Source organism: Ochotona princeps, chromosome 2, assembly GCF_030435755.1.
Source record: "Ochotona princeps isolate mOchPri1 chromosome 2, mOchPri1.hap1, whole genome shotgun sequence".
Lineage (NCBI taxonomy): Eukaryota > Metazoa > Chordata > Mammalia > Lagomorpha > Ochotonidae > Ochotona > Ochotona princeps.
In genome coordinates, this window is record NC_080833.1 from 37,828,959 (window position 1) to 37,856,363 (window position 27,405).

General features: G+C 55.5%; 1 protein-coding gene across 1 annotated transcript in view; it reads right to left on the reverse strand.

Annotated features, from left to right (window-relative positions):
• Positions 1–439: 439 nt before the first annotated feature.
• The window catches only part of TRABD2B (TraB domain containing 2B), a 192,796-nt gene continuing 165,830 nt past the window's right edge, over positions 440–27,405 (reverse strand). Inside the window, exons 4-7 of the mRNA XM_004598496.2 lie at positions 24,121–24,295; positions 12,127–12,217; positions 9,784–10,053; positions 440–1,414 (exon numbers count right to left, since the gene is read on the reverse strand). Of these exons, the coding sequence (XP_004598553.2) occupies positions 1,195–1,414; positions 9,784–10,053; positions 12,127–12,217; positions 24,121–24,295 (756 nt within the window). The 3' untranslated portion in view covers positions 440–1,194. The remainder of the gene's footprint in view (positions 1,415–9,783; positions 10,054–12,126; positions 12,218–24,120; positions 24,296–27,405) is intronic.

The window sequence follows — 27,405 nt, forward strand, 5'->3', positions numbered from 1 at the left end:
GACAGAGACAGCAACAGAAGCAACTGGTCTCTCTGGCTAGATGGAGAAGCCTGTGCCAGCCCTTGTTTGGGCAAGCTCTGTCTCCCCTGCAGCTGCTTGGGCATAGAATATGGCAGAAAAGTACCCAAAGAGACAAGGCTGACTGCACTGCTCTGGGGCTGGGTGGCCTTGAGCAAGTCCCTGCCCCTAGATGGGGGACTCAGTTTCCTTCTCTGTGCAACGGGGATGATCATAGCTCACGGATCTGGGGTGAGGATGAGTGACGATGTGAGTATGTAGAGTGCCTGCCTTGCCACAGGCTTGGCACAAATAGTGACTGTCATCGCCATTATGACCACGGGACTCCTAGAGCTCCACACCCTATGGCTGTCCTCTGTGCCCACACCCGCGCTGTGGCTGAGCTCGCCCCACCTAGCTGTGACTTAGGACACCAGAACACTCATGCCCTTGCTCTCTGCTGGCTGCGGGTTCTGGGGGACAGCCCCTAAGTGGGCAGTGTCTTTGGTCTCAGCTGACTGATCTGTCCGTGACTGGGACTAGCTCTCTTAGCGCCAGCATCCTGCCCTCCCTCATCCCAGGGTGTAGGTGGAACCGTCTGCTGAGAGTGCTGGAGGGCCAGTTCACAGACACTTAGGGTTCCCTAAATAGCAGCATTCTCCTCCCTAAAGTCTCTCCCCAGGCCCAGGGCCATGTCCAGAGCAGGGGAGCAGGTGGCCATTTGCACCTGACCTCTGGGTCTCAAATCCAGTTTCATAAAAACGAAGCTTGTCTGCCCACCTCTCCCTGGGAGGACCCCAAGGCAGGAGGCAGAGGCCAAACTGGATCCAGGAGCCTTTGGTGATCTGGGAGCAAGCCAAGTTCAAAGCCACAGTCAGCATGGGGCCCCAGATATCCCAAGCTGATGCTGGGCTGACTCAGGGGTTACAACATAGGCCATATAGGAATAGTTTTATCGGTAGAATAAATACATTTTTCTCTTTTAATATGGACACATATTTTACAAGAGAGCCCCATAGCACTATGGGAAATTAAGATCCTTCTACAAAAAAGAAGACATAACTCGGGTATCATAAAGCGTAGTGTCCTAACCGATCCCGTCAGCCACCTGCACACGCGGGGCCAGGCACCCAGGAGGTGGGGGTGGCCGCAAAGCCACCAACGACTTCTCTGGCTTCTCTGTAGCGGTGGCTGAGGTCAGCAGGGCCCATGGCCATGCAGCAGGAAGGGAACTGCCATGGCGACCGCAACACTGGGGAGGAGGTCCAGGGTGGGCTGAGGGCAGCTGGACGTTGAACTGCTGGCGGGCCGTGGCAGGTCATGTTGGTGGAGCTGTTCAGACAGCTGGCAGGGTGATTTGGCAGTCCCGGAGCCGTGGGTAGGCTGGAGGGGCAGCAGGGGTGGCGAGGCAGTGGTGCTGGGAGAGAAGAGACATAGGGTAGAGTGACCATCAGTCCTGGCACCTGGCACAGTCCTGGGGGCTCACACCTGGCTCTACTGCTGTTTATTTTCCATAGAACTGGGGAGGGACCAAGTGCTGGAGCAGGGAAGGTGAGCAGCCTGCGGCTACCAAGGCTGGCAGGCTGAGCTCTGGATGTGCACCTGCCCTCGTGGGTCAGGCTCGGGGCCAGGACAGGCCGTAAAGGTCAGGTTTCCAGTGTGGTTCCCCCCAGGAATGGGGTCTCGAGCATAAGGGATGCAGTGTTTGGGAGAAGGTAACTCAGTGACCATGTTCTCAGCCTAAATACTTTCATCCTACTTGGCCACTCTCCCCTCTGTGGCTGCTGAGATGTATGTAACAAAAATGAAACATTTTCAAGTGATGCCATCCATCCTCTTGGGAACCATCGTGTCTTGGGGGTGCATAGCAAGCACAGGACTCCCTGAATGGCATTTCTGAACTCGCTCCTTCTCAACAGATGAGCTTAAACGGGTTCAGAGAGGTGGCCTGGTGGCCGGGATGCAGAGGACAGTGGGGCAGGTATGTCCACCAGGATCCTGGGGGCTCAACCTGGAAGGCTCCACCTCAGGGAATGTTAGCTCCTGGAAGTGACGAAAGCAGAATCCAAGGACCAGCATTGTGCAGCCAGTGAGGCTGCCACCTGTGCCTCTGGCATCCCATAGCAGAGCACCAGGTTGAGACCCAGCTGCTTTCCCTTCCACTCAGCTCCCTGCTAATGCACCAGGAAAAGCAGCTGAGGATGGCCAAGTGCTTGGGCCCCTGCCACCTGTGTGGGAGACATGGATGGAGCTCTTGGCTCTTGACTTCATCTTGGCCCAGCCCTGGGTATCGTGGCCATCTGGGAAGTAAACTGTGCGTTTGAAAAATAAATACATCTTTTTAATGTATTGGGTGGGAAAGTTTATTTGAGAGATGCCTCACGCAGGAGCTCAGCTCCTGGGGCCTCAGGAGGGGCAGACTGGAAAGGGATGATCAGAGAGACACAGGACAAGGCAGAGGCTAAAAAAGGAGAGAAGGTGACAGAGGTGTGGCTCCTATCGGGACAAGACTGACACCTGGACACCTGGGGGCAAGATGCATGGCTCTAGGATGAAGGAGCCTGGGGCTCCAGGAGCCAAGGCCTGCAGGGAGCCCTGGGTAGGCGGGCAGCAGTGGTGGTCCTGACAGAGGAGTCCACACATCCATCACAACCAGGAGGGAAGTGCAGGAGGCAGCAGGCACTCAGAGAAGCCTTCCATCCATTGTGGGGCCAGGGATGACTCTGGGAGGGGTCTCTGCAGCCACAGGAAGGCCCAAGGGAGGAGTCTGGACCTGGGGTAACAGAAGTCTTCTCTGAGCCTGCACCTTCCATCCTAGGACATTGTCAGTAGGCAGAGGTGACTGTTGTTGTGCTCCTCAAAGCGCAGAGGCACAGAGGATAAGTGACTTGCTCCAGGACACATAGTAGGGTCAGGCTCTGATCTGGGTACACAGTAGAGGGTGCTCCTGGCAGATGGGTGGGCATGAGGCAGCTGAACAGACAGGCTGCAGTGTGGCTTGCCTTCTCTGGGTGGCGCACTGCCTGGCTCACTGCTGGTCATCTGGGAGCACCCTGGCTTGCATTTTCTCTGAGCCATCAGCCGTTTTATCCTAACGGCTGGCTGTAGTCATCCTGGAGAGCTCCTTGCAACCAGCTCACCCGAGTCCAGTCCATAGTGCCATCCTGGCCAGGCGCCTCTCATGTGAGTCTGGCTCAGGCTCCGCCTGGGTAGGTGGGCAGGGGCACCCAGGAGTCACCAAGCACCTGTTGCTTCCAATTGGCCTAAGCTGGGCCCCCTGTCCTGGTCTGATGGGACATAGCATAGGAAGAATGTTCACCTGCTATGCCCTCCCTCTACAGGGTGCTGTGGTGATGCCTGAGCACAAGGACCCACTGTGCCCTGCACAAAGTTATTTCCTACCAGGAGTCTACAGGTGGGCTGTGCCACTATCTTGTCTTTAAAAAGTTCCAGAGGAGCTATCAAGACAGGAGGGACAACCACGTCCCACAATGAGGGCTTAGAAATAGAGCTTCTAAATAGAAGCGGTGTGTGGCTTCCAAGGTCCCTTGACACCTCCCATCCATGCCACCCTCAAACCACACAGGCCCTGTTGGGATCCACCCCATAGGTCCGACTCTATTCCACCCTCTTGGCTGCCATTGTCCTGCTCAGCCATGAGGACTGGGGACTCCCTGCCCCTGCCCTGGAGGCCTCTGATCAGCCCTAAAACCCCGAGTGCCCCGCCCTGGGTATTTCTGACTCCCACAGAATCCTGGGTCTCACTCAGGGCCCCCACTGTGCCAGTGGTGTCCGTGCCTAGGGGTTTCTCCATGCAGTACCATAGTGCTAGGCACCCAGGAAGTGCTAGGAGACGTTGGCTCTTTTTAGCCTTGTAGCTCAGGATTTTGCGTCTGCACCTGTCCATGGAGGACACACTGTTTTTGGAGCATTTGCTACCAGATAAGCCAGCCAAGGAGGAAATGCCTCCCACAGAGCCTTTCACGGTCCGGGGTGGAGGCTAGCTTGAGGTGCAGACCAAGACCTTCCTCTGCCTGCATCCATGGAGGTCATGACCTCAGCATCTACTTCCACCAATAGGTGCATGGACAGACAGAGCTCAGCTCACCAGCTGACTCGCTCTCCAATGCCTACAGGAGCCGAGACTGAGACTGGGAGCTGGGAATCCAGTGCAGGTCCCTAACGTGGGTGAGTGGCCGGGGCCTACCTGCCTGAGCCATCATGGACTCCAGCCCAGGCGCTCTGATGCAGGATTCAGGTGTCTTACAGGAGGCCAGATGCCTGACCTCCTCTTTTCTGAAGAAAAAAGAGAAAAAGCAAAAGCAAAAAGTAACCTCCCCCAACTCTAGGAAAAATTCCAAACAATCCGACAGCTCACATACAAACACGACCAAGTTCCTAGAATTCCCCTTTCCATAGCTCCAGCTTGGGGTGCTTGGTTCCGGGGTGCAGGCTGGCATGGCACTGAGTGCCTCAAGTTGGGGTTCCTGGGCCCTTGGAAAGGCCAGTCCAGGAAAGAGCTTCACTATGGCCTCTCGCCAAGTCCTCAAGGCTTTCTTTCACATACTGAACACCCAATACGCAACCCCCGCCTCCCGTCCCCCTGGAGCCTGAGTGGGTTTCAGTGTTTGGAAGGAGTCCCAGGACCATGGCTGGGGCTGGGGGTGGTAGAGGACAAGCTCTCCTCACAAATGTCTTCCTGCTCAGCACACGAGGGCGCCGTCTCCCAGCCCAGGCCCCCACTCCTCAGCTCACCCTGGCCAAGCCAAACACTGAGTGTCCCCCGGCCCCACCGATGGCTGGCACCACGTGCTGGAGTTGGCTTGGGCTGACAAGGGCCCCAGCTGTGGGGGAAGGCAGAGCCGGTTGCAGTCTGTGTTGGCTTGCTGGCTTGCTGTGTGCTGTAAGGCCAGTCTTGCTCTTTGGGCCTCAGATTCTCCATTCACACAAGAGGGATGGGGAACCACCCACAGACTTTAAGCTGCTTTCCAGCAGCAGCAGCCACAGCGAGGACCTGGGCAGAGAAGCCCAGGGAAGACAGCTGAGCAGAGCAAGACCAGTACCTGCAACAGGGTTTGCTGTCCAATCCTGCCTGCCAGGGAAGGCCTCCCTGGAGCAGGGCTCCATCGCAACCCAATCAGAGCTCCAAGAGCCATCGGGGACCAATCTCAGGCCTTAGCTTTCTTGCCAAGGCAGGGGCCTATGGGCTGTGCTCTAGCAGGCCCTGTAGAAAACTTTAAGGAGCTATAGAGACCAGGTTTGGGGCACACAATGCTTGGGTGACTGGGGCTGTGCTTCCTGGGGTCAGAGACTGCCTGTAACCAGGCTCTGGGCTCATGGTCTGATGGTAGCAGACTACCCCGGTGACTGATTTGCAGCAGTTTAGCTTCCCTGTACTCAAGGCCCTGCTGTTCTGCCCTCCTTGTCTGCGTCTGCCTCCTCCTGGCCGGGGAGGCCTTCCTTGCTGCAGCATGGACTTGTATCTCATGGCTTCCCAGCAGACAAGAGCTAGCAGGGCCTGTCCATCCCAGAGGCAGGGTGCATGGGCCCAGCCCAGGCTTCCTGAGGCCGAGTCAGGGTCTCTGCCCTGGGGCTCCACACTGAAAAGCTGTCTCTTCTGTTGTGACCTGAGACTCTTCCTGCTCCTGTCCTGCCTAGGCACTAGCCACAGGGCTAGACAAGTGGTCTATGCCCAGCATGGTCTTGCTAAGCTAAGGGAGGTCACAGGTCCCTGTTTCTCAATGTCTCCTGTCCAGTGCCTTAAGCCCAAGGTATGCTAGTGGCCCCTGAAAGCTTCCTGCTGGGCACAGGGGGAGGAGAAGATCTCAGACCAGCTCTGAGTGTCAAAGGCATCAACATCAGTGACAGCTGACAGTGTCTTTGGATGCCTTAGTCTGTCCAAGCCTCATCTCCATCGCAAAGTCTCAAAGCGAGTCCAAGGAGAGGCTGGGGTTTGAACCCTGTTCTGCCTAAACCTGCACTTTTATTCACTGCACGATTCTCCTTCCCATTTCTCATAAGGGAATTTTCTACCTCTAATGAAATGGGGTCCTGGCCTCCCATAGGAAACCTAAGGAGAAGGCTGGGTGGTGCTCAGAGGAATCGGGGCTGGCCAATCCAGGGCAGGAAGGACTGGCTGGCAGAAGGCGGGTAGAACTGTTCCTTCTAGGGACATGGTGGTTTTTCCCTTCCCTGGGGCTGGGCCGGCTGCTCACACCTCAGGGGAGATGAGCCTGTGGAATGTGTGTCCTGGCTTCCTACCCCTGCTGCCGGCACCCACGAAGGTTTTGCGTTCATCACACACTGACGTCACCTCTGTCCCTTGGCATGTCCAGCACATAGGGGATCCTCTCTTCCCTACCTACACCCATCATCCTGTCCCTTCAACACACCTGGCCCAGCCCCTGCTCCCTTCTAATAATCCTCCACTCCACCCCCACCCCAACATGCTCACACACCTGTGAGTACCAGCTGTGGACTGGGAGAACTAGAACCGGACTGAGCCCCAGTGACAACTCAAGGCTCTCACAGCAGAAGACACTGTGCCGGAGTGGCCTCTGCCCTTGGTAGCTCCTGGCCCTCTCCCTGCCCTGATTCTCAGATGTGGGAGTTTCCTGAGGATGCGCTGCTTCTGAGCAGCCATCTGTGAATTCATGGGGCTCCATAAATTCTCCCGCCACGGACTGCTGCTTCTCTAAACTTCCTTGGCGGTGTTTACATCATGGGTAATGAGGGGTGAGCAGAGGCCGACCTGCTCCAGGTGGGGCCTGGCCAGCCGCTGGCAGCCTGTACTGGTTTATTCCCCCAGTCCCAATCCTCAGCAAGGCCTAGGGCATCCAGGCAATGCAGTCCAGGCCTGGTCCTCGGGGCCTCTCACTCTAGACACCCAGAGAGCCACTGCCATCTGGGTCACTGTGCAGGGACAGGGGTGCCCAGGTGGATGGCAGGGAGGAGAGATAATGGATGTGGTCTTAGTGGTGGGCAGGCCTGGAGGTGGTTCTGGCTCCATTAGTCTGGGTGGCCTCAGGGAAGCCACCAGCCTGCAAAGACTGACTCCTTTGATTCTGGAAAGCACTGGGAATACCATGGAGTAAAAGACCTGGCATACAATTAGATGTCAACTTGCATCCCATCCTGAGCAGAGGGAGACAGGTGTGGAGGAGGGCAGGGCATGCCCGCTGCTGATGACAGCCAGCAAGGACAAGATTGACAGTACCCGAGAAAGAAGGTGAGGTCCCTGAGTGGGGCTGGGCAGTCTTTCCTGCTGGAGGTGGACAACACTGCAGGATCTCCAGCTGAGGAAGGGCAAGGGCCAAGGGCAAGACTGGAGCCAGGACACCTGCTAGAGTCCTGCTTACAGGTTCATGGGCAGAAGATGTGCTGGGAGGGGGAGACATGGAGACAGAGTCCCTGTGTGCTGATTCACTCTCCATGAGCCTGCAGCGTGGAGCGGTGTTACTGAGGGGCGGGCAGTGCTAAGGAATTAAACCCCCAGGGAAACTGGCCTGGTTAGGAGGGTGCTGACTCTTCCAGGAAAGTGGCAATGTGGGACTCTAGCAGGAGAGGTGGTACCCTGCCCCTCAGGCCTCTAGGGGAGATCAGGGTCTGCTTCCCTGTGCAACAGACGAGGATTTTCAACCAATGGCTGCCTGTTGGCAGAAACTGCCTTCTCCAGCCCCAGCAGATGTGAGAAAGACAGCCAAGAGCAATTTACCTGCCAGGACGGTGAAGGTGCCCCCCTCTCGCCAAAGAAAAGCTCTTCTCGTCTCCTGAAGCAGGCTCTGCGCTTCAGAGCTTTGTGTTGCACAGAGGAAACTGTTTGGAGTCATTTGCAGAGCTCTAACTCTCATACTTGGTTAGGGGCCAGGACCCTGTTGCTGGAGCTGACAGCCCAGCCCCTGGGTGCTGTGGGCAGAACTCACCACTGGCTGGGCTCCTCACATGCCCTGGCAATCAGGGCTCTGATTGGCCAGCCTATTGCTTGGGCCTGCAAGGGCTGCCAGCCTGTTCCTTCACCCAGTGCCTCCCTGGCAGCTCCAGTGCCTCTCACCCCTGGCTAAATGGGAAGGCCTGTGCTCGGTGTAATTATGTCTCCTTGGGCAGGCAGGGTCAGTCAGGGCTCTGTAGAAGTTCATATCCAGGTAACCCAAGTTGGGCTCTTAGGGCTCACCCCCACAGGTTCCTGGTACTGGCCTCTTATCTGCTCCAAGTCTTTCTGATAGTGTACACCTCCACACGAATTTGAAATTATGAACAGGAGCCCTGGCTGGCTCGAGTGGTTCTGGACAAGCTGCCCTTACCTGCTCTGGGCCTTGGCTTACCACCTAGAGTCACAGAAATAAGTCAGCATTTCCCACAACTGCTCGGGAACTCAGCAGGTGCACCTTCAGCAGCAGTTGCTCTGGTCCATGAGGTCTGCCATAGGCTCCGCAGGTAGCCACAGCATTTCTCCAAGGCTGCTGAGGGCAACACTGATGGATTTGAAGGATCCCAGATGGAGACTCTGAGACTCCTGGACCCATAGCCGGGGAAAGCCATGGCCAGGGCTGGGTTACACAGTGGGAAGGACCCTATTTATTCCTCCATGACAATCTCTCCTTGGGACATTGCTAGTGTCCTAGTGACGCTGTTCACCATACAGCGTAGTTCCTGCTGCCCAGTGGTCTCCACTTTGTATGGAGAGCACAGGTAGAGGTAGCAGAAAGTAACCTGGTGAGAAACAGGCTGAGGTGGTAGTGCAGGTGGCGGGATGAACAAACAGGAAGAGGGTTAAGGGGTCTTGGCACACCAGGATGTCTTCTGCACCCACCCATTTTCAACAAGGTTCATCACAAATTGCACACTTTCTCCTGAGACAAAGCACACAGCACCCAGGGTATCAATCCTTGCCTATTGCAGGTTGGGGTCTCTGTGCCACCTCCCTGCTACCTCCTTGCTAGATTGTTGACCACGCAGACAATGGGAGCTCACAGTGTCTGGCACAGCCAGCTTATGCCATTCTCTCTTGGTCTCACCTCCACTCCACGGGCACATGGATCCTACCCTGTATACCAGGCATGCCCTTAGGGATCTGAGTGCAAAGTGCAAAGCCAACTCTTGCCAGGAAAATATCTACTGCACCTGAGGGAAGCTGCTGGCTCCTTCATTGATAAAATGATTTTTAAAAAAGTTTAAAAGGAAGGGGGAGAGAGATATAGATAGATAGATACATAGATAGATAGATAGATGGACAGACCGACAGATAGATAGATAGAGAACTAGCTCATCTGTTTGTTTCTAGTCCCAAATGTCTGCAACAGCCAGGGACAAACCAGGTTTCACGAGACTGGAACCAAATCTGGTCCCTGCTTGAATGGCAGGGACTCACACACTGAAGTTGTCCCCTGTTGCCTTCCAAGGTTCGTGTCAGCAGGAAGCTGGGATCGGAGTAGGGCTAGGACTTGAAGCACATGGTGTGATAGGGTTGCAACCAACCTGAGGGGTGGCTTATTGGCTAGCCCAAGTCCTGCGCCAGAATTCTCATCTCTGCAAGGCAGACAATTGTGCTTGCTCTTGCTCTTTCTCATCTTGTGAGGATAAAAGGATGTGAACATGCTTTATGAGCCCTACAGAAGAGCAGAGGCCTCTTGCGGATGGGCGAGAACAGCTATTGTTTCTGCTCAGAACCCATTGGCTGCAATTTGTTCCCAGCAGGCTTGCCTGACAATAGCGTGCCCAGCCATGGGCAGTTCCAGTGGGTTCCCTGGGTGCAGACCCAGTGACAGGATGGCCTCTTGCCCAGCTCACCTGTCCTCGATGCGGACCCAGAGGTCATTGAACTGCCGTGGCCGCTGGTGTCTGTTGTGCCTTTTGTGCCACTTCTTCTGCCGCCCAAACTCTTCCAGCTGGCTGAGGCTATCCGGCAGCAGCAGGTGTGGGGACAGGGCTGGGTCCTCCTCCTCAGTAGGGGCAGTTGGGGTCACTGAGGCTGACGAGGGGATGGCCACGGCGGGCGTCACTGGCACTGGGCTTGCCGAGGTCCCTTCTGGCAGGGGTGCTGGGCTCCCGGCAGCAGGGCTGGGAAGAGGAGACAGCATGTGAGGCACACGTGTGGCAGTAGGCTGCCTTGCGTGACAAGGAATGTGACTCGGTGGGGAGGTTACCATGGCCAGGGATCAGGCCAGAGTGTCCCTCTGGGCCAGCCGGAGCAATACAGGCCTGGTGGGCGTGTGGTGGCTTCTTTTATTGTTGAGTCAGTAAGTTCTTGCAGACAGTGCCCTGCTGCAGGAACCAGACATCAGCAGGGACCACAACTCCTCTGTCCCCCAATTCTACAGGGCATAAATTCCAGGGAGGAAGTTGGAAGAGACACAGAGAATGTTGGAGGGCAAGAGCCACAAAGGAAACAAGCAAGGCTAGCCGGAGGAGGGGGTGTGCTGCTCCAGGGGAGTGCTAGCCCAGCTTATGGGGTGTTTCCATAGCTTAACGGCCTTTTCTTTATACCTAGCAGGTATACCAGCAAGTGGAAGAGCTGTTCATTTCATTACAATTAAAAATAGAAAAACACCTGCCAAAGGCTGTTCTGGTCACCGGCAGGGAGAGAGCTGAGGCCAGGCAAGGAGGAAGTGAGAGTGCAAGCAGGGGCTCGACCTCTGGAGGCCCTGAAGAGTTTAGTCAGAGTTCATTTATTCAACCACCCTGGGAAAGGGGTTACCTAACTTTACCATGCCTCAGTCTCTCGTTCTATGAAATGGAGTGGGTAGCATGAGGACTGTGCCGGTGGATGCAGGCAAAGCAGCTGGAAGGGGGCCTGGCAGTGGGAAGCAGCTGAAGTCGCTGCGCGCTGCCAGACATGTTTCCATCACAGTACCCACACTGTGCCCAGCACCCGTCTGCTGTGCCCCTGTCAGTGGAGGCAGGCCTGAATGAGGGTCAGTGCTGTGGCAGGAGGCAGGTGGCTGAGGACCCTGCCACTCACAGGCAGTGTGACGATGGGTAAGTTATCGGCCATCTAAGCTGTACCACAGGAATAACACTGCCCCCTGCTTCACAGGGGCATCGCAAGGACCTCACACAGCATCTAGCTCACAGCAAACCTCTCTGTGTTGGTCACCGGCACAGGCAGATGAGTCCTGGGAGCAGGCTGGGAGAGGAAATTGTGTCTCAGTGGAGAGCCTGCCTGCCTAGGACAGCAAGCAGGCTGTTTCTTGCTGCACTCTCGAACTTCATAGTGAGTGAAGGGCTTCTCTCTCAAAGGCAAGAAGGACGTCAGGTTGGCCCACCTACCCCCAACCCCTGTGGCAACCTCAGGATCCTGGAACCCTGGCTGCTGGGTGGCACTGCAGCTGTTGGGGAATTAACTCAAGGCAGGTTGATAAAAAGAGAGCTATGAAGATTCAGGAAGTTTTGAGCTCACCAGGTTGGTTGGGCAAACTCACTCTACGGCTGTGGGTTGTTGGGAAAATCTCCACATAAAGGCTGGAATGGACACTGAACCTGAGTCTGGGGATTTGGACCTTGACCTTCACGGCTGCCCAGGCTGGCACCTACTGACACCTGTGTATGCCTAGCCTGGAACTGGTGTTGTGGGTCCAAAGAGGGGTGGGCACTACCCACCTTCGGGCAACACCTTCTCATGGGAAGGAAGAGTGGCTGGTAGTGAGCAGAGGGGTGTGTCCTGCCTGAAAGCCAAGGATAAGGGCACAGCTAGAGGTGACAATGGAGAGGTATGTAGGGAGGGAGGTGTGTGAGGGTCAGCAGGGCTGCTGTGGGATACAGGAAAGAGGCCAGGTACCCTCTCTAGTCAGGACCAGGTCAACCACCTTGAGGAACTGACCCCTGAGGCCTTCTACCCCCACCCAATCTCCAGTGTCTAAATGTGAAGGTTGCTGGCCTTTCTACAGTCGCATCCTGGCCCACTCTGACCTCTTGTCAGTGGTACACCCAGCCTCCCTCCCACTGCTCCCACTGCATTATGGCCTGCCTGGTCAGGGCCCATCCCCATGAGGCCCATCTCACCAGAGGCTTTTTCCAGCTCTCTCTTGTGGGCCTGGCCAGAATGGCAGGGGTGCAGCCAGTCACACAGCAGGTATGAGGCATGACCCAGTGACAGGAAGCAGCAGGCCAGCTGGTCCCGAGGTGACTGCTTACCTGTGGATGGCCTGCCCTGCAGGTGTGTGGTCGACCTCCAGCCCGGCCTGCCTCAGAACATCGATGACAGTGTTGTTCCCCAGAAAGTGACCTGAAATACAGTCACAAGCCATCAGCCACTGGGGACTGCTCTGGGTCTGTGTCTGGGCCCAGCAGCTTATATCAAAGTTGAGACCCTGGACTGCCATGAGTGGGTGTGATGTGGTTCTTGAGTTACCCTGTATAGGTCCAAATTCTGGTTCTGTGCTAACAGATTAGCACAGATTCTATCTTTTTGTGCCTCAGTTTCCTCATCTGTGCAGGAATTGCAGTAGCAACAGTGAGGGTTGTTGTGAAGATTACAGGCAGCAGGGCCTGCTGATATGTAGTAAGGGCTCCCAAGTGCTCCTGGGTCCATAGCTGCTTCAGACCATAAGCCAATCACAGCCCCCGACTTTCCAGTAGAGTAGCTGCTGGCAGGCATGCAAGGACCAGCCTCAAGACCAGAAGGTCTATGGTGCATCATGGCAAGATTCCTTCCTCCCCTAGCTTGGGTGTTCATGGCACACACCATCCACCTAACCTTTATGGAGCACACATAGTGTGTCAGGTCCAGGGATGGCCACAGAGGACTCACGAGGCACATGATCAGAGTGGGGGAGACCAACCAGATCCCATGGACCGCAGGGCCCAGCAGACACCGACAGTGGCCTTGGGGAGGTGCAAACATGGACAGAGACCTCCCGAGGCAGGTCACTTACCAAACACTCAGCACACACTTGCTCTGCAGCCCCAGGCACACTCTAGACACAGATCTGGCACTGCAGTTCAAAGCTGGGGTGAGGGGCATGGCCAAGGGAGGCTCTTCCCAGGTTCTGGTGAGGAAGGATTCCTAGGGGGCCAAGGGAATGTGGATGCTGCTGCTGCTAGGATTCAGTGTCCTGGGATACCCCCAACCCTCCTGCTGCCCAGGTCTCAGCCACCAGTGTCGGTGTCTCCTGTGGGCAGTCCTCTCCCCTCCAGCTCACCACTCATCCCAGAGTCTGGGGGGAAGCCCCTGCACTATCACTGATTGCCTGTGGCAGTTGAAACAGGTAGGAGCCAGAAGATCAGTCAGCTGACAGTGTAGTGAGGGTTAGGGTCAGTGGGTGAATTGTCAGAAGGCAGAGGGTCCTGGCACATCAGGGGGCCAGGCTGGGATTGCTGTGGCTGGACCAAGGGGGTACCCCGCAGTCCACACTCTATACCTCAGGAAGTCCCCCAGCCCCGAGATCCTGCAGCTCCACCTAGGGGTCACTGGGAAATATCATCAGAATGGGAATGCCACAGGGATCTGGTCCAGCACACACTGTGAGACCCTGGGCACACCCACAGCCCTCTAATGCCACTGGTTGCTGCCCAAGTAAAAGGGAGAAGGCTGCTCAAGCTCTTGGAACTCATGGGGGGCTTTGGTCTCCTCCAGAGGGCCTGATAAGGAAGGGATCCCCTTTCTTCCCCCTCCGTTCCACTCCTCTACAGGTTCATTCCGTCACTGAGCAAGTACAGGGTGCTCATTGCACTGGACAGTGCTGAAGCAGGAGGGTCCTGTCCGGGCACAGTCACAGTCTCAAGAATTGGGCTCTGGTGACCCAGCAATAGGAAGGACAAGGAGCAAGCACGGGAGGCTATAAGACCTGAGAGGTTCTAGCCAGCCCAGGAGCAGGCAGACTTTCTGGAGGAGGCATTGCTGGCTGAAGAGTGGGACAACTGAGCCAGGTGAGGATGGGAGCAGGGTGGCACTGAAGGGATGAGTACCCCAGGCTTGGAAACAGCACATGGGGCCTGAGTGGGAGTCCCCCCAAAGAAGAAACATGGACAAGGCAGCAGGTTCAGGCCCTTCCTGAGCTCTGGATCTTGATTTTAGCCAGGGAGTCCTGCCTGGGAAACCAGCTGTGTTTCCCCAGGTGCCAGTGGGGCCCACAGCCCTCTGACCAACTCCTGCAGGCAGTTGCGCAGGTGAAGGAGGCAGGAGGAGCAAGTGTTGGGAAGACCCAGAATGTAGTCCTAAGAGACACCTGTAGACAGTACCCCCCTTGCTTGCTCCCATAGCGTGGTGGAACCCATGGGGACAGCCCCAGTGCCTGGGTAGCAGAGCTCGGGGCTTCAACCCCACAGCATGGGCACCTCCTCTCTGATCTGTGGACACTGCTGAACGCCCATGGCTGCCTGGCCTCAGGTTAGAGAAGCAGCAGCAAACAGCTGCTGATCTGGACCACTCTCCTTGCAGTCTGATGGAAAACATCAGGTATTCTGAGGCCATGAAAATACCCAGGGCCCCCTTTCTCAGATCCTGGCTGTGCCTTCCTGAGGTCACATCCGCTTCCTCCCCACACACCTCGAGGAGGCACTGATCCCATGTGGTGCCTGAGCCCCTGTCCCCACTCTGCCTGTCATCCACTCCTGTGTGGGCTCTCTCGGTGGTCCCCTCATTTCACACTGCTGGGGCTGTTGGTGAAGGAATGTCCTCTAACTCCTGGGCCTCCCCTCGCTCTGCTCTTTCTGCATGGATAGACATTCCGCACAAATGTCACCCTGGCCCCAATCACGTGCCTAGTAGCTCACAGGACGTCTTCACCTACACAGACTCAGAAGCCACACATAGTTCCCTTTCATTCCAGGGCTGCCCTGGGTCTCAAGCTCTGTTACCCACTCTCCTCCCTGCAGCTTGCATGATCTCCTTCCGCCCAGACCAGGCTGTCACAGGGAGCTGCCAACAGGCCATCCAAGGGGGCTGTGAACTTTTCAAGGGCAAGGGTGTGCCTAGTTCATCCTGGTCCCTAGTGCACTTGACAGCATAGGCTCCATAAATGCTTGTTGAATGAATGGTAATGCCTCCTCCTGCACATCCTTTCCATGAGCTCATGCTGTCCCAGCGAGACCTGAGCTCTCGCATCTCTGCTGGTGTAGCCCAGTCCTGGCCCTCGGTGATGCTCTTCCAAACTCCACCCCTCCCAGGAGCTTGGCCCCTCTCCCCTGGCAGACCAGCCCCTGAGTCAGGGCCCAGTGCATGCTGACCCAGGGGACTGGAAGGAGGCTCTGGGTTTGGCTCTGAAGTCAGAAAACCTGGGATCTGCACAGAAGGTCCTGGAAGGTCTCCAAGGGGCCCCGATGTTAGGGCTCAGCCTGTATCATTTGCCCAGGCTTCCCAGGTCTCCTGGCCACAGCTCAGTTGCTCTTTCCAGCACTGACAGCTGTTCGCTGGCCAGCGCTCCACAGGAAGACACATTCACTTTCATCTGCTGAGTCCGCATGGGTAGGGGAGGAGGCAGGGATGGAGGACCGCGGGGGTAGGGCCCGAATGGGGTGGGGAGGAGAAGGGCAGAGAGACACCGAAGGAGGAGAGAGAGCACCCAGACTTGGGGAGACAGAGGGCAGTCTTCCCAGAGGAGAGCAGGGCTGTGGGTGCAGAGGTCAGAGAGAGACCAGGACAGGGCCAAGACATGCAAAGACACATTGACAGCGAGCACCCGAGAGGCAAAAGGAAGGGAGTGAGGAGAGATGGACATCAGGGAAGGTTTCTTAGAGGAGGGTTTGTATAGTGAGCACTCCTGAGATGCTTGGGGTCCAGGGGGAGGGGCAGGGAAGAGGAAGAGCAAGGATCTGGTGAGGGGTGGGGATTATAGGTCGTGGAAATGGTGAGGCTGCAAAGGTGCTGGTGTCTCCAGTGCCCCAGATCATGTCTCACTTAAGGCACACTTCTGTACATGCAGGAGAAGGCTCCCTAAAGAGTAACAGTGTGAGAGCAGGGAGAGCTGCGTCGGGGCCACGAGGCTCAGGGGGCAGAACCAGGTCCACAGGCCTAAAGGTCTAGCCAGCCCTCTGGCCCTTGGGGAGGCTGAAAGAGTCCTCCTGCCTGGGGGCTGGGACTGAGAAACTCCATCCTCATCGGGCTCTCCTTTCCCTCCTTTGGTCTCAGTTTCCACGTGGTCTCAGGTCCTCCTACCACTACGATCCCATCAAGCCCTCACTCAGGGAGCCTCCCAGGGACTTGGTGCTACTCCAATATGATTTGGAGCAGCCTTTTAAGATGGGGAAACTGAGCTGCGGTGAGAAGCCTGGACTTGCCCAGGGTCATCTGGCTGGGTCTCTGCTCACTGCACACCCCAGTGCACGTCTTGTGAAGGAGGATGCTGGGGCAGGGACACATACACCTTCCAGGGTCCAGCAGACCGGAGAGGCATGCGATTGCTCAGCCAGAACAATGCAGCAATTAGCAGGGCAATTTCAAGGCCGTGTTGTGGGGCTGGGCGGGAAGCAGGGAGAGCCAGATGTTCCCACAGAGGCTCCGAAGCCCCCGGCTCCCCTTGGCCAGCACACGTGTTTTCTCTCCAGCGAGGACACTGGGTTCCAGCCTTCTCCTCCTGGAAGAGGCACCACAGCCCGTATTTATGTTCCGTCTGAAATTAATGCAAGGGAAACTTTCAAGTACGGTGTAGCTGCCAGGACTGGGCGGCCGGATGTCAGGCCGTGGTAAAGTTTTGTTTTCCCCGGGAAGTGGGACCAGAGGGTTGGACGATAGCCCCGTGAATGGATGGACCCCTGGGGCACCCAGGCTCTCTCCCTCTCCTGGAGCAGGATGCCTCTTTGGTATCCAGCCTTGTGCCAGGAGCTCCACCTGAGGAGGTCAGTGTGGAGGGCAGATGTGTCCGCAGATGGGGCTGGGGCCCCTGGGAGGTGTGTGACCACACTGCTGGAAGTTCTGAGTATTAGGTATAAGGAGTGAAAGGGGGTGTTGGCAGAGCTGGATGAGTGCCTGTGAGACCTGGTAGAGCCTGAGGTGCTCTGCAGGCTGCAGGGGACGGCTGCAGCTGACCAGCTCCTGCCTGCCTTCAGCCCTGTACAGGGGACACAAGTTCCGGGATGGGCAGCTTGGCCAACCATCCCTCCCGCATATAGGAGGGACTAGGCTGCATGTAGATTCATCTCTTGCAGCAATCCTGCTGACTGTACCAGAGTCATGTGGGCAGAGATGGTCAGAGGTGCCCAAGCCTGGGCATGACGAGGGTGCTTGTCTGTACCAAGGGCATTCCAGGGGGCAGCTGTTGAGGTGGAGGCTCCCGCAGCGCGCAGGATCCCCTCTGGGGCTTTGGTACTGTCCAGGCTGAAGTTTTTCCCTGGGTAACTCTTTGGGTCCTTCTCAAGCCCGAGGGATCTGGGATCTGAGTCTTTCATTTCCTTTGGACCAGGTTGTGGTTTAATTAACATTTTATTTAGCAGCCAGGAAGGCCCTCATGTGAGCCTCCCCTGTTCTAGGGAGCAGGTGAACGCCTTTAGACTTGGTCTACAATCTTTCCTGGGACCTGCTGCTGGTCTCGTTGGTGCCAAGCTCTGGAACACTGAGATGTCCCAGTCGTCCTCCTTCCCTCCTGGACGAGACCACTGTAGACCTAGGCAGTAATAATGCGATGGGCCCTGTGAAGCCAGGTGGGCTGCATGAGGCCGTGCTCAGCCTGGGGGGCACCATGGTCATGGTGGTCACCCTCTGCTACCTCCAGGGTCTCCTTTCCTAGAACCACAGCACTCCAGGCCCCAGGGAACCTTACGAGAGGAGCTGACCTGTGTCCTCTTGCCCAGCTACAGGGACAGGGGCTCCTCTCCTGAGCCTCACCAACCCTTGGAGCTGAACCTGGCTCCTGGGACTTCTCTGTAGCATCCCAGCTTGGTCCCCTCAGTTCTGGGGGCCCAATGATGTCTTCATTTGGCAGGCCTGTCCTTGAGGGAGCATAGGCTCTCAGGGTCTCTGCAATAATGGTGGCAACAGCAGAGCTCACATCCCAGGGTGCTGGGTCCTACAGGTGCAGGCTGACGGACTGACCACCCCTGGCTACTCCCTGGGGAGAAGGGCTGGGTTCCCAACTCACGCAGCCTGGCTCCCTCGCTCCTGTTCTTTTCAACACATCCTCCAGCCAGAATGCTCAGCCTGCAGCTGAGATTCCTGGGTCCTCGTACATGGAGACAGCCGCCCTAGAGATGAGCTGGGTCCCTGGCACTCTGTCCTCTCTCTTCCCTGGAGACACACAGTGGGAGACAAGCCAGGTTGGGCTGTGCCTCTGGCTGGCAGTTCTGGACTGGGAACAGAAATCCTGGACAGGGATCGCAGCCCATGGTAGGAAGGCCGGCTGCCAGATGTCCACGTGGAGGGGTTGGCAGGGGCCTGTGAAGTGCCATGGGCAATTCTGCAATATTTCTGGGTGCTGTGGCCTCTTGCTGCACTTGGAGATGTGGCAGGCCATGGGTGCTGGCTCGGAGGAGGAGAGAGCGGCTGGGCGTGTATCCCTCTTGCTGCTGAGGCTACAATCGCCCCATGTGCAGCTCAGGGGAAAGCCATTCCTGAGGCTGCCATGTGGAGGAGCAGGGCTGCAGGGAGCAGGTGGGTGGGTCTGGTTCTGAAGACCCTGGGATGATGAGAGGCAGCGAAACACAGCTGGAGGTAGCTCAGGTCCAGCAGAAGCTTAACTGCTTCTGACCTCCTCCAGGAAGCCCACTCTGACTGCCCCTGCTTCCCTTCAGTGCCGATCACTCCAAGGGCTATTCGGCCAGCTGAAATGTGAGGGTTAGACATTTTCCAGAACACGTGGACGATCTCAGGATGCAAGAGGTTTTCAGGACATCAGGCTGTTCCATTACTGTCCTTGTGTCCTCGACTCCACCTGTGCTCACTGGTTCTGCTAATGATTCCACTGTCTCCCATCCTTCAAGTCCCACTGCTTAGCATGAAACTTCTTCCTCTGGCCTCTGCCTTTAAGGTTTACTCAACAGGGCCTGGGATTTATTTTCTAGAAGGTTCTCAGACCTTCTCATTCTTTGGTCAACCCAGCCTCACCTTCTAGAGGGAGTTTTGAGACAGCTAGACCCCCTATGGCTCTTCATCAGGGCGTTAGCAACTCTGCTCCCCAGAGGGCGGAGAACACCCGTGTGTAACGGGATCCAGGTAGTGCTTGGCAACCAGCACAGCTGGCCCATGAGGTGAAATCTAATGGGCTTTCTGTTCTGTAGACCTGGGGCTTCCCTGACGTTTGTGTCAACTGTTCTCCCCTCTCAAATTAATGATTCCATCCTGCTCTGCCTCTGAAGGTGAGTGGAGGGCTGATTAGAAGCCATCAACCATGTGCAGCCATGAAGGGCAGGTGTTTCCACTCAGCATAGACTTCTGCCCACACAGCTGCCAGCTCTCCCAAATGGTCGGTCTCCAGGTAAAACCACGTGTGGGAAACAGGAAGGCTGCTGACTTTATTTCTCCAGGTGGGATTCTGAAATCTATCTTTTGTTTTAAACAGAGGGAGTTTTCACTTCAAATGCAATAGAAAGGAGATGTTTTCAGAATGTAACATGAATCCATAACTTGGATAAACTTGGCTAAAAAACATTGCCAGTAGCAGTTACTTTTCTGTTACCTATAGATCAGAGGAAATCTGGCACCTGCAACTTCCCCAGACTACAAGACTTTGGGGGGAAAGGGCTATTGAGGCTTAACTTGTCCAAATGCATGATCTCCCAGGCTGACACAGCCCTCCAGGGCAGAAGCCTGGTGCATTCTAGAAGAACCGGACTTGTACATGGACCGTGACCACTTCCTAAGGAGGCAGATCTTATTCTGGGTCCCCAGATGTCATCCAGGCACTCCGTCTGCCCTCTACCTGCTGAGGAGCTTCTGGGAGGAGTGGAAGAGATGTGTTGCCGAGTACAGGCACAAAGCACAGGTGTTTCCACTAAACATAGACTTCTGCCACCTCTCCCAAATGTCTAACAGAGGGCCACAGGGGTGGCGGTGGGGAGCACTGGCCAGGACACAGACCCATTGCTAGCATTGGCGTGAATGGTCTGCCTGCAAGGTCTCAAGGAAGCCATCTGTCCCCTATTCATTTTGCTGTTAACCTCCAACATGACTCTAACAAAACCCACTGGGTAGTATGACCACAAATGTTACAGATGAGGTAGGGTCTGGAGTGCTGGCTGCCACTGAGTGGGTCCTTCATCATCAGTGTCCTTTTACATGGTAGACAGTCTCGTGTGGGGAGCGGGGTGCTGAAGCTGCTCCCAGGAATAGGAAAGGCCGTCGCAGGATGGCGGCTGGCCCAGGGCCAGGAGGTGGGGTTGGTCTTGCCAGCAGGTAAACAGGAAGTCACAGGGATAGGCTGATGCCCTTGCTGCGATTATGTCATTGCTTATGGCCTATCAGGTAGCACTAAGTGGACCCATGGGGAGAAGTGATTGGTGGCCAGTGGTATAAAAGCAGTTGCTAAAAGCATGTAAGACGGATGGGGCGACGAGAGGGATATAAAAGCAGTAAGACCTACAGGGAGAAAAGCTAAGACCAGCGGGGAAAAAGGCAACGGAGGGAAGGGTATAAACGCAGCCACTTTGGGCAATAAGGGGTCCGGTTGCGGTTCCTGTTTTTCCTGACCCTCAAGAGTGTTCCTCGTCATTAGTGTCACTGCTGGTCGGTGACAGTCTAGTCCTGGGATCTAAAACCAACATATCCAGCACACTCCAGTGAGGCAGGTACATATCCCCATTTTACGGGTGAGTGACTGAGGTCCTAGGAGAGCTTCCCTGCCGTCTCTTAGCATTCAACAGTAGAATTGCCCATTAGACCCAGGGAGCCAGGCTCCACAGCTCTTGCCCTCCACACTGTGGCTCCTTTGGAACAGAACAGGGGAGTGACAAGACTGCTGGCAAGACTGAAAATCCTGGCCTAACTTCTGGGTCCTTGGGATAGCACTCTGGAGCCAGGGTGGATTGGCTGAGGTCTGAATGAGCACTGGAGGGATAATGCTGGCCCTAGGGCCTCCTGCTGGACTTTGAATGGAGCCTGCGCTAGAATGACAGATCAGCAGAGCTGAGCTCAGACCCCTGGCAAGGCTGGGCATCTTTCTAGGTACTTAGGCCTGGCTTGGACACACCTTGGTGCAGGTGGACCAGCACCCTAGGGAAGGAAAGGGTGAGGCCAGACAGCTTCCTGGAGGCGTGGAGCCTCTCCCCCACCCACCTTGGGTCCTTCGTGTTTTCTGAGGACCCAGCAGGGGATGCACAGCAGGTGTCCAGCTGAGAGCCAAAGTCTGCATTGCCTGGTAGTCTGGGGAGGCCCAGGAACAACCTGCAGGAAGAACCCTGACTTAGTGGGAGGAGGAAGGAGGGTTTCCCTGCACAGAAGTCCTGCGGGCTTCTGGGACTTGGGAGTTGCCTGGCCATCAGAATGTGGGGAGCTGGGAGGGGACTCATCTCCCCCAGATTTCATGGGACCTTGTTCCGTGCCAATATACTGACTCTGTACCAGGCCCTGTGCATGGACAGAGCCCTCGGTTCCCAGCACTCAGGCCTCGGGTTCGGCCCTGGCTGTCCCTACTATTATTCAGTTTTGTCTATACTGTTGCCATCCTTGGGGTCTCCAGTTCACTCACAGCTATGACAAGGTAGGCAGGCTTGAGCTTGGAGGCTCCGGCCAGCTGTGACATTCTTGGTTCGGGAGAATAGTTGCCATGCAGGGTGGGCCACTGGTTGCAGGCGTGGCTGAGCCAGGAGACGGAGCTGCCCATGGCACTGGGTCCACAGGTTTGGCAGAGTGGACCCACAGTGTCAAGGTGGAGACTGTTGCACCCTGATTTTACAGCTCTCCTATCTGAATCTATTCGCAGGCCTGGGCAGGGACCAGGACAGGTGTCTCTCCAGTCCTTTATTCACCTACTCATTCTTTCATTCATTCACTGCTACCATATGCATGCAGCTTGGGTGCCTCCCCCAAAAGTTCAGGTACTAGAAGTTGGGTGGTGGTGGGACTTTGAGAGGTGGGGTCCAATAGGGTGAGGTCCTTGGGTTACTGGGGCATTGCAGTTGTTACAGCCTCTTGGCCCATCTCACCCTATACATGCACATCTACCACAATGCCACCTGTCATGAGCTGACACAGCTGGGGGAGGACTTTTGGCCTCCACGATCTATGAGCCAAATAAGACTCTTTCTTTAGGAAACACCTGATCTCAGAGGCTTTGTTACAGGCCTGGGTAATTGTAGTTATACTCTTTCAATTCACTAAATGCTCCCAAGACCATAACAATGAGTAAGGGCTGCCTGCTGCTCTACAGCCAGGGGCAAGGCACGAACAGGACTCAAGAAGGAGGCTGGGGGGAGGCAGCTGGACAGTGAGAGAGTAAGGGAATTGGGGTATACCTTCTTGTAGGACCCACCCAGGCTGTCCTGACTCTTGCCAGGCCTCTAACTGGGAGCAGTGCTGGAGAGTGACCTGGTCCTCTCTGTGCAGCTCAGCCAAGCTCAGCTCCCCCAGGAAGCTCTTCTAGGCTGGCCTGCAAGAATCCCACCCTTGTCAGAAGCTTGTAAGCAGCTGTCAAGCCAGGGCTGGATCTTCTTATTCCAATGAGGAAACCATGGGTGCAAGACAGGAAAGGGCTTGCCAGAGGCCACCCCAGGCCAGAACAGGCTTGAACAGGAACACATAACACTTTGCATGCAGCAGCTGTGACCTGTGTCCGCTCCTGGGCCCCTCCCATTGCCCTTCACTGCACTGAGGGCTACACAAGAGGAAGACAGACCCCTGACTCTCACTCTTGAAGGATTTGGAATTGAATTGGAATGTAGGGAAGGCGAGAGCTTCAACAGTGGGCATGCCCCACTGTGAATCAGAATGTTCTCAAGGGAAGGACCTGGAGGACAGTGTGCAGGTGACAGGCCCTGGGAGAGAAAGACAAAAGCTGCAGGACTGGGTGCCACAGCAGGTACTGTGAGCAGTTCAAAAATTTTCACAAAGCAGGTGATGACATGAATAACCCAAACAGCAGGTGACAGAAGACATTAGTGTTGATTGACATCAGTTACTGAACAAAAGCTATCCTCTAAAAGAGAAAAATAGAACATTTAGTCCTGATGTAGATCCGGCTGTCGACGACAAAGACAGTTACAGAGAAGGAAAGGGGGAAGAAGAGGGAAAAGAAGCAAATGAGCAGGGAGAGAGAGACTGAGTGGCTCTGGCCCCTGACTTTATTCTAGTGGATGGGCCCTCTGCTTACAAAGTGTCAAGTGCAAGGTTCCACATCGCAATGCAGATACCTATTCTTCATTATCATAATAATTTCCCATAACAGTTCTGCCTTTTGAGTTCCTTCCACATAGTCCATTATTTAAACCACCTTTACAATGTTGTACAAGGTGGGTATTTTCCATTCATCAAATAGTTATTGTAATCACTGCCCATTTATAAAGAGGGAACAAGCCTTGGCCAAGGGCCCAGCTCAGGTGCAGGACCTGGGCCAGGCTCTGAAGCTGTGAGTGGCGGCTGCTGCTACTAGGCCATGCTGCCCTCCTGGCTTTGGCCCTGGCTCTTGTGGGTGAACATGAGGTTATGCTGACCCAGGTGAGCTGGTGTCACCTCTGGGGTCCCAGCATGACTATATGATCTTGATAAGGGACTGAAACCCAACCTCTCTGTGGCTGCTTGGATGAGAGGTGGAGACCATCAGTTTTTGGTTTTCCATTGGGCTTGAAGTCTCTTCATCCTGGCTTTTATAATTGCAGATCAACCTCTTATAGAATTAGTGCACTCCATTGAGGGAGAAGAGGAGGCAGCCTTACAGGGTCCCTGAACATAAGATTCATGAGGTCATTCATCTCCCAACTGGCCCTAAGGAGGTTCTGTCTTGTCTGGAGGGGGCCTTTTTGCAGGCGTTGTAGTCCCTAAGCAAAGAGGAACTCCGATCTGAATTGAGTCTGGGAGTTCCACAGCAGTTTGGGCATCTAGTTGTGGGGGTATTATAACCAGGTCCCTTCCCTTGTCCATGGAGAGCCTTGGCCAGGAGCAGGTAGGTGATCTGCTTTGGGTCTCTTCTCTGCTGCCGAGAGCCGGGTAGTTTTTCCTCCCACCCTGTAGGACCTTGACTGTTCCTTTGGTGAGAAAGAGGCTAGGCTTTGGGCCTAGCAAACCTCCCCAGGTCCCTTGCCCATGCTTTTCCCCGCACTGGCCCAAACCTGCTCCGAAGGCAAAGAAGCAGATCTTGTCTTCATTCTCCCGCAGAAGTGCCATGACCCGCTTCCCCATGCGCTCGTTCCTCTTGTGGATGAGCTCCTGGCGGAAGTAGCTGTCAATCTCCTGGGCGGTCACCTGCTCATGTGGCGGAAGTGTGGTGTTGATGAAATTGGGCAGCTGCAAAGGTAAGACAGAGGCTGCCTTCAGTGCTGGGTGGGGCATAGTCAGAGCCGGGTGGGTGGGTGGGTACATGCTAGCCCCGACAGCAGGTGGTGGGTCTCTCATGATTTCCAAGAATCTCTGAGGCAAGAGCACTGCCAGACCAGGCTGACAGCAGAAGGATCTCCAGGGCTGTGTGAAAGGGAGCCAGAGTGGGAAGAGCAGCTCGTGAGCCTCCCAGGGCACTGTGCAGCCTGCCCCACGGCCCGTCTTGCCCACTCAGCTCCGAGGTGCTGAGGTTCTGGAACAGTACTTGGCTCCTGAACTGCCCTCCCTTGGCCTCAGGATGAGGAGGGGCACCCATAGGGTCTGCTGTGGCAAAACAGGAGTGCACTGCAGGGTCAAGATGACCTGCGTTTCTGTCTCCGTTCCAGTGCGAGGTGGTGCTGGGAAGGTTGCTCAGCTTTTCTGAGCCCTGGCTTTCTCATCAATTAGCAGGGGCTGCCAGTGCTGTGGGGATTAAATGAGATGGTGGGTGCCACCACAGCTGCCTCTGACCATTCCCACCCCACAGAGATGAGAGAGGAAGTCACCACCTTTGTTTTTGCCAATGCCCGAGTCACCATCTGCAGCCACTCTTGTCTCTCCCCATCCCTGGTTCCACCACTGCCCAGGACATAAGCACAGTTTTACCTGCTCCCTCCCCGAACCAGCCCCCGCCCCACTCCACCCTGACCAGGATGGCTTGTTCAGCAACCTGTCTGGGAAGTGTCTGACTTTTCAGCTCTGGGCCCCTTGTCATCACTCCGCTTTCTGCATGCAGCAGCTTCACCTGCACACCCTGAACTAGGCAGAGAGCACCCCAGATTCAAGTTCAGAACCTTTGCAACTCTCTGATAGTATCTTGAACTTGAACATGATGTTGTACTGTTCCTGACTGGAACTTCCCCTCCTGGGCTCTGTGTTCTGCCCAAAGGCATGTCAGATGTTGCACCCCCATCCTGCCAGCATATGTGGACTACAGAGGGAACAGAGGTTGGGAGTCAGAACATATTTCTGCTTTCCCCACAAGCCATCAGAGTCATGCTGGCCCCCAAGCTGTCATCATCCACTTGGCATGCCCTTTTCTATTTCTCCAACTTCACCTGCTTGGGTGCAAAGTCCAAGACCCCAGCCTCATGTAGGATGAGAACGATCGCATGAAGAGATTGACTTCCCACAGACCTTAGGCCCCCAAAGAGCCATGCATCCCATTAGAGGCACTGCTGAGCTATCACCTCTCCTCCTGAAGACAAGGGTGGGGGCCGATGGAGGCTGAATCCTGAGGGACTTTGAGGAGTCTGAGACATCAGCCTCTGTACTCTGTTATCCCAGAACCAGTGGGAACTCCAGAGTGACCAGAGGTACAGGTGCGTGTCGTATGGCACTTTTATTTCAGAAAGACCTGGTTTGCTGTTTTGGGATAAACAAGACAATGACACAATCGGTGTCCCTAAGGCTGTAGAGTGTACAACCTGTGTAGTTGTATGCAGCAGCCCTGATCATGCTCAGTTAAGACCTGCACAGACAGCTGAAGTCAGACAGCTGGTAACTTAGGTTGAAACCCCCCATTTGCTGTGTACTAGAAAGCCACTTGGCCTCTTGGAGACATAGTTTCCAAACTGGTAATTTGGAGGCACTATATGTTGTGGTAGGGATCTAATGTGTTTTGGAAAGTACTTAGCACAGTTCATGGCACAAAGGAGGCCTTGACACCAGCTCTACACACCCAGCCTGGGGAATGGAGCTGGCTTCACCGCCTTCTCTACTGTCAGCAAATGGAGGCCTCAGGTAAGGGGCAGAGACCAGACACGAAAGAAAGGCAGCATCCTGCTCCTCTCCCTCGGCCAAGGCTCTCTGGGGGCTATGGACCCCCCCCCCCAAATATCCTTCCCTTGCTTGCTGGTCACAGATGTGTACTTGTGCAAAGATGAATTCCCATTCATTCCTCATGGAGCTGAAGAACATGAACAAGGACAAGCACCACAAAGTTCAGTTTCAAGCCAGGTGGGTGCTGGGCCAGATGTACAGGTTCCATGGGTTGCCCAGTCTCTCCACATACCTTATGCTGATAGGCTTTAGCTCCTGGCCAAGGATAGAGGCCTGGGTTTGGGCCAGGGCTGGGTGGACGCAAATTAATGATGTCATTAGGAACGTCGGGGGCCCTTAAATCTCCAATGACATGTTTAAGTGCAGGATGCACAATCACATTTTCAAGAAGAGTTACAAGGCCTCCAGGGCCCTGGGTGAGCGGCATGAGGGTGGGGTTGAGAGGAGGACTTGGGTGTAGGTTCCTTGACTTGCTTAACCCACCAGGCCACAATGCCGGCCCTGTAGCCATTTCTGGAGGTAGGACCAGGGAAGTGGCGACACAGCCTATGCCCCCAGTATGTTCAGCCTGAGCTGTGACCTGTCCCCAAGTCTCCAGGAGCACCTCATCATCTCCCATGCCACTCCTGTTGTGGTACCTAGATCTGTCAGTCCTCATCAGGCATCCTTGTTCCTGTGTGAACTGTCCTCTGCCTGCAGTTTGCTCCTCCAGGAGCTCCTACCTCCCGTCCCCTCACCCTACTCATACAGCCTGCTGTACTGTCTGCCCCATCTTTCCTCCCCACCTGAGGGACTCTGAAACCTGTCCCCTTGTCCCTGACTGTAGCTCTGTAGCTTCTGTGAGATTTGAGGCCTTGAGCTGGGTACAGCCCCATCTTGGCTGGGTCCTAGTGGGCTCAGCTTAGCTATCTTCACTCCAAGTCTTCTCTGCATTTGAGAATTGTCTAGCCTGTCTTCTAGGGCTTTGTGTGCAGCCTGGGGTTCCATCTGGGCAGACCAATCCTTCTACCCTCTGTCCCACTTCCAGTGTGGGCTCTGACTGATGACCCGCCCACCCACTTGCCTGACACAGCCCCTGTGTGCCACAGACAAGCCATTGCCTCTGGACAGGGCTCAGAGAGGCTGAGTCTGCCATCCTGAGGTCACCTACCCCTTCCTTTCCTGGCTGAGGGGCAGCCGCAGCCCAGCCAGGGACCTCTCCTGTATAACTCAGCCTCTCAGGTGACCACACAGGGTGAAGCCTTACTACAAAGTGGGTG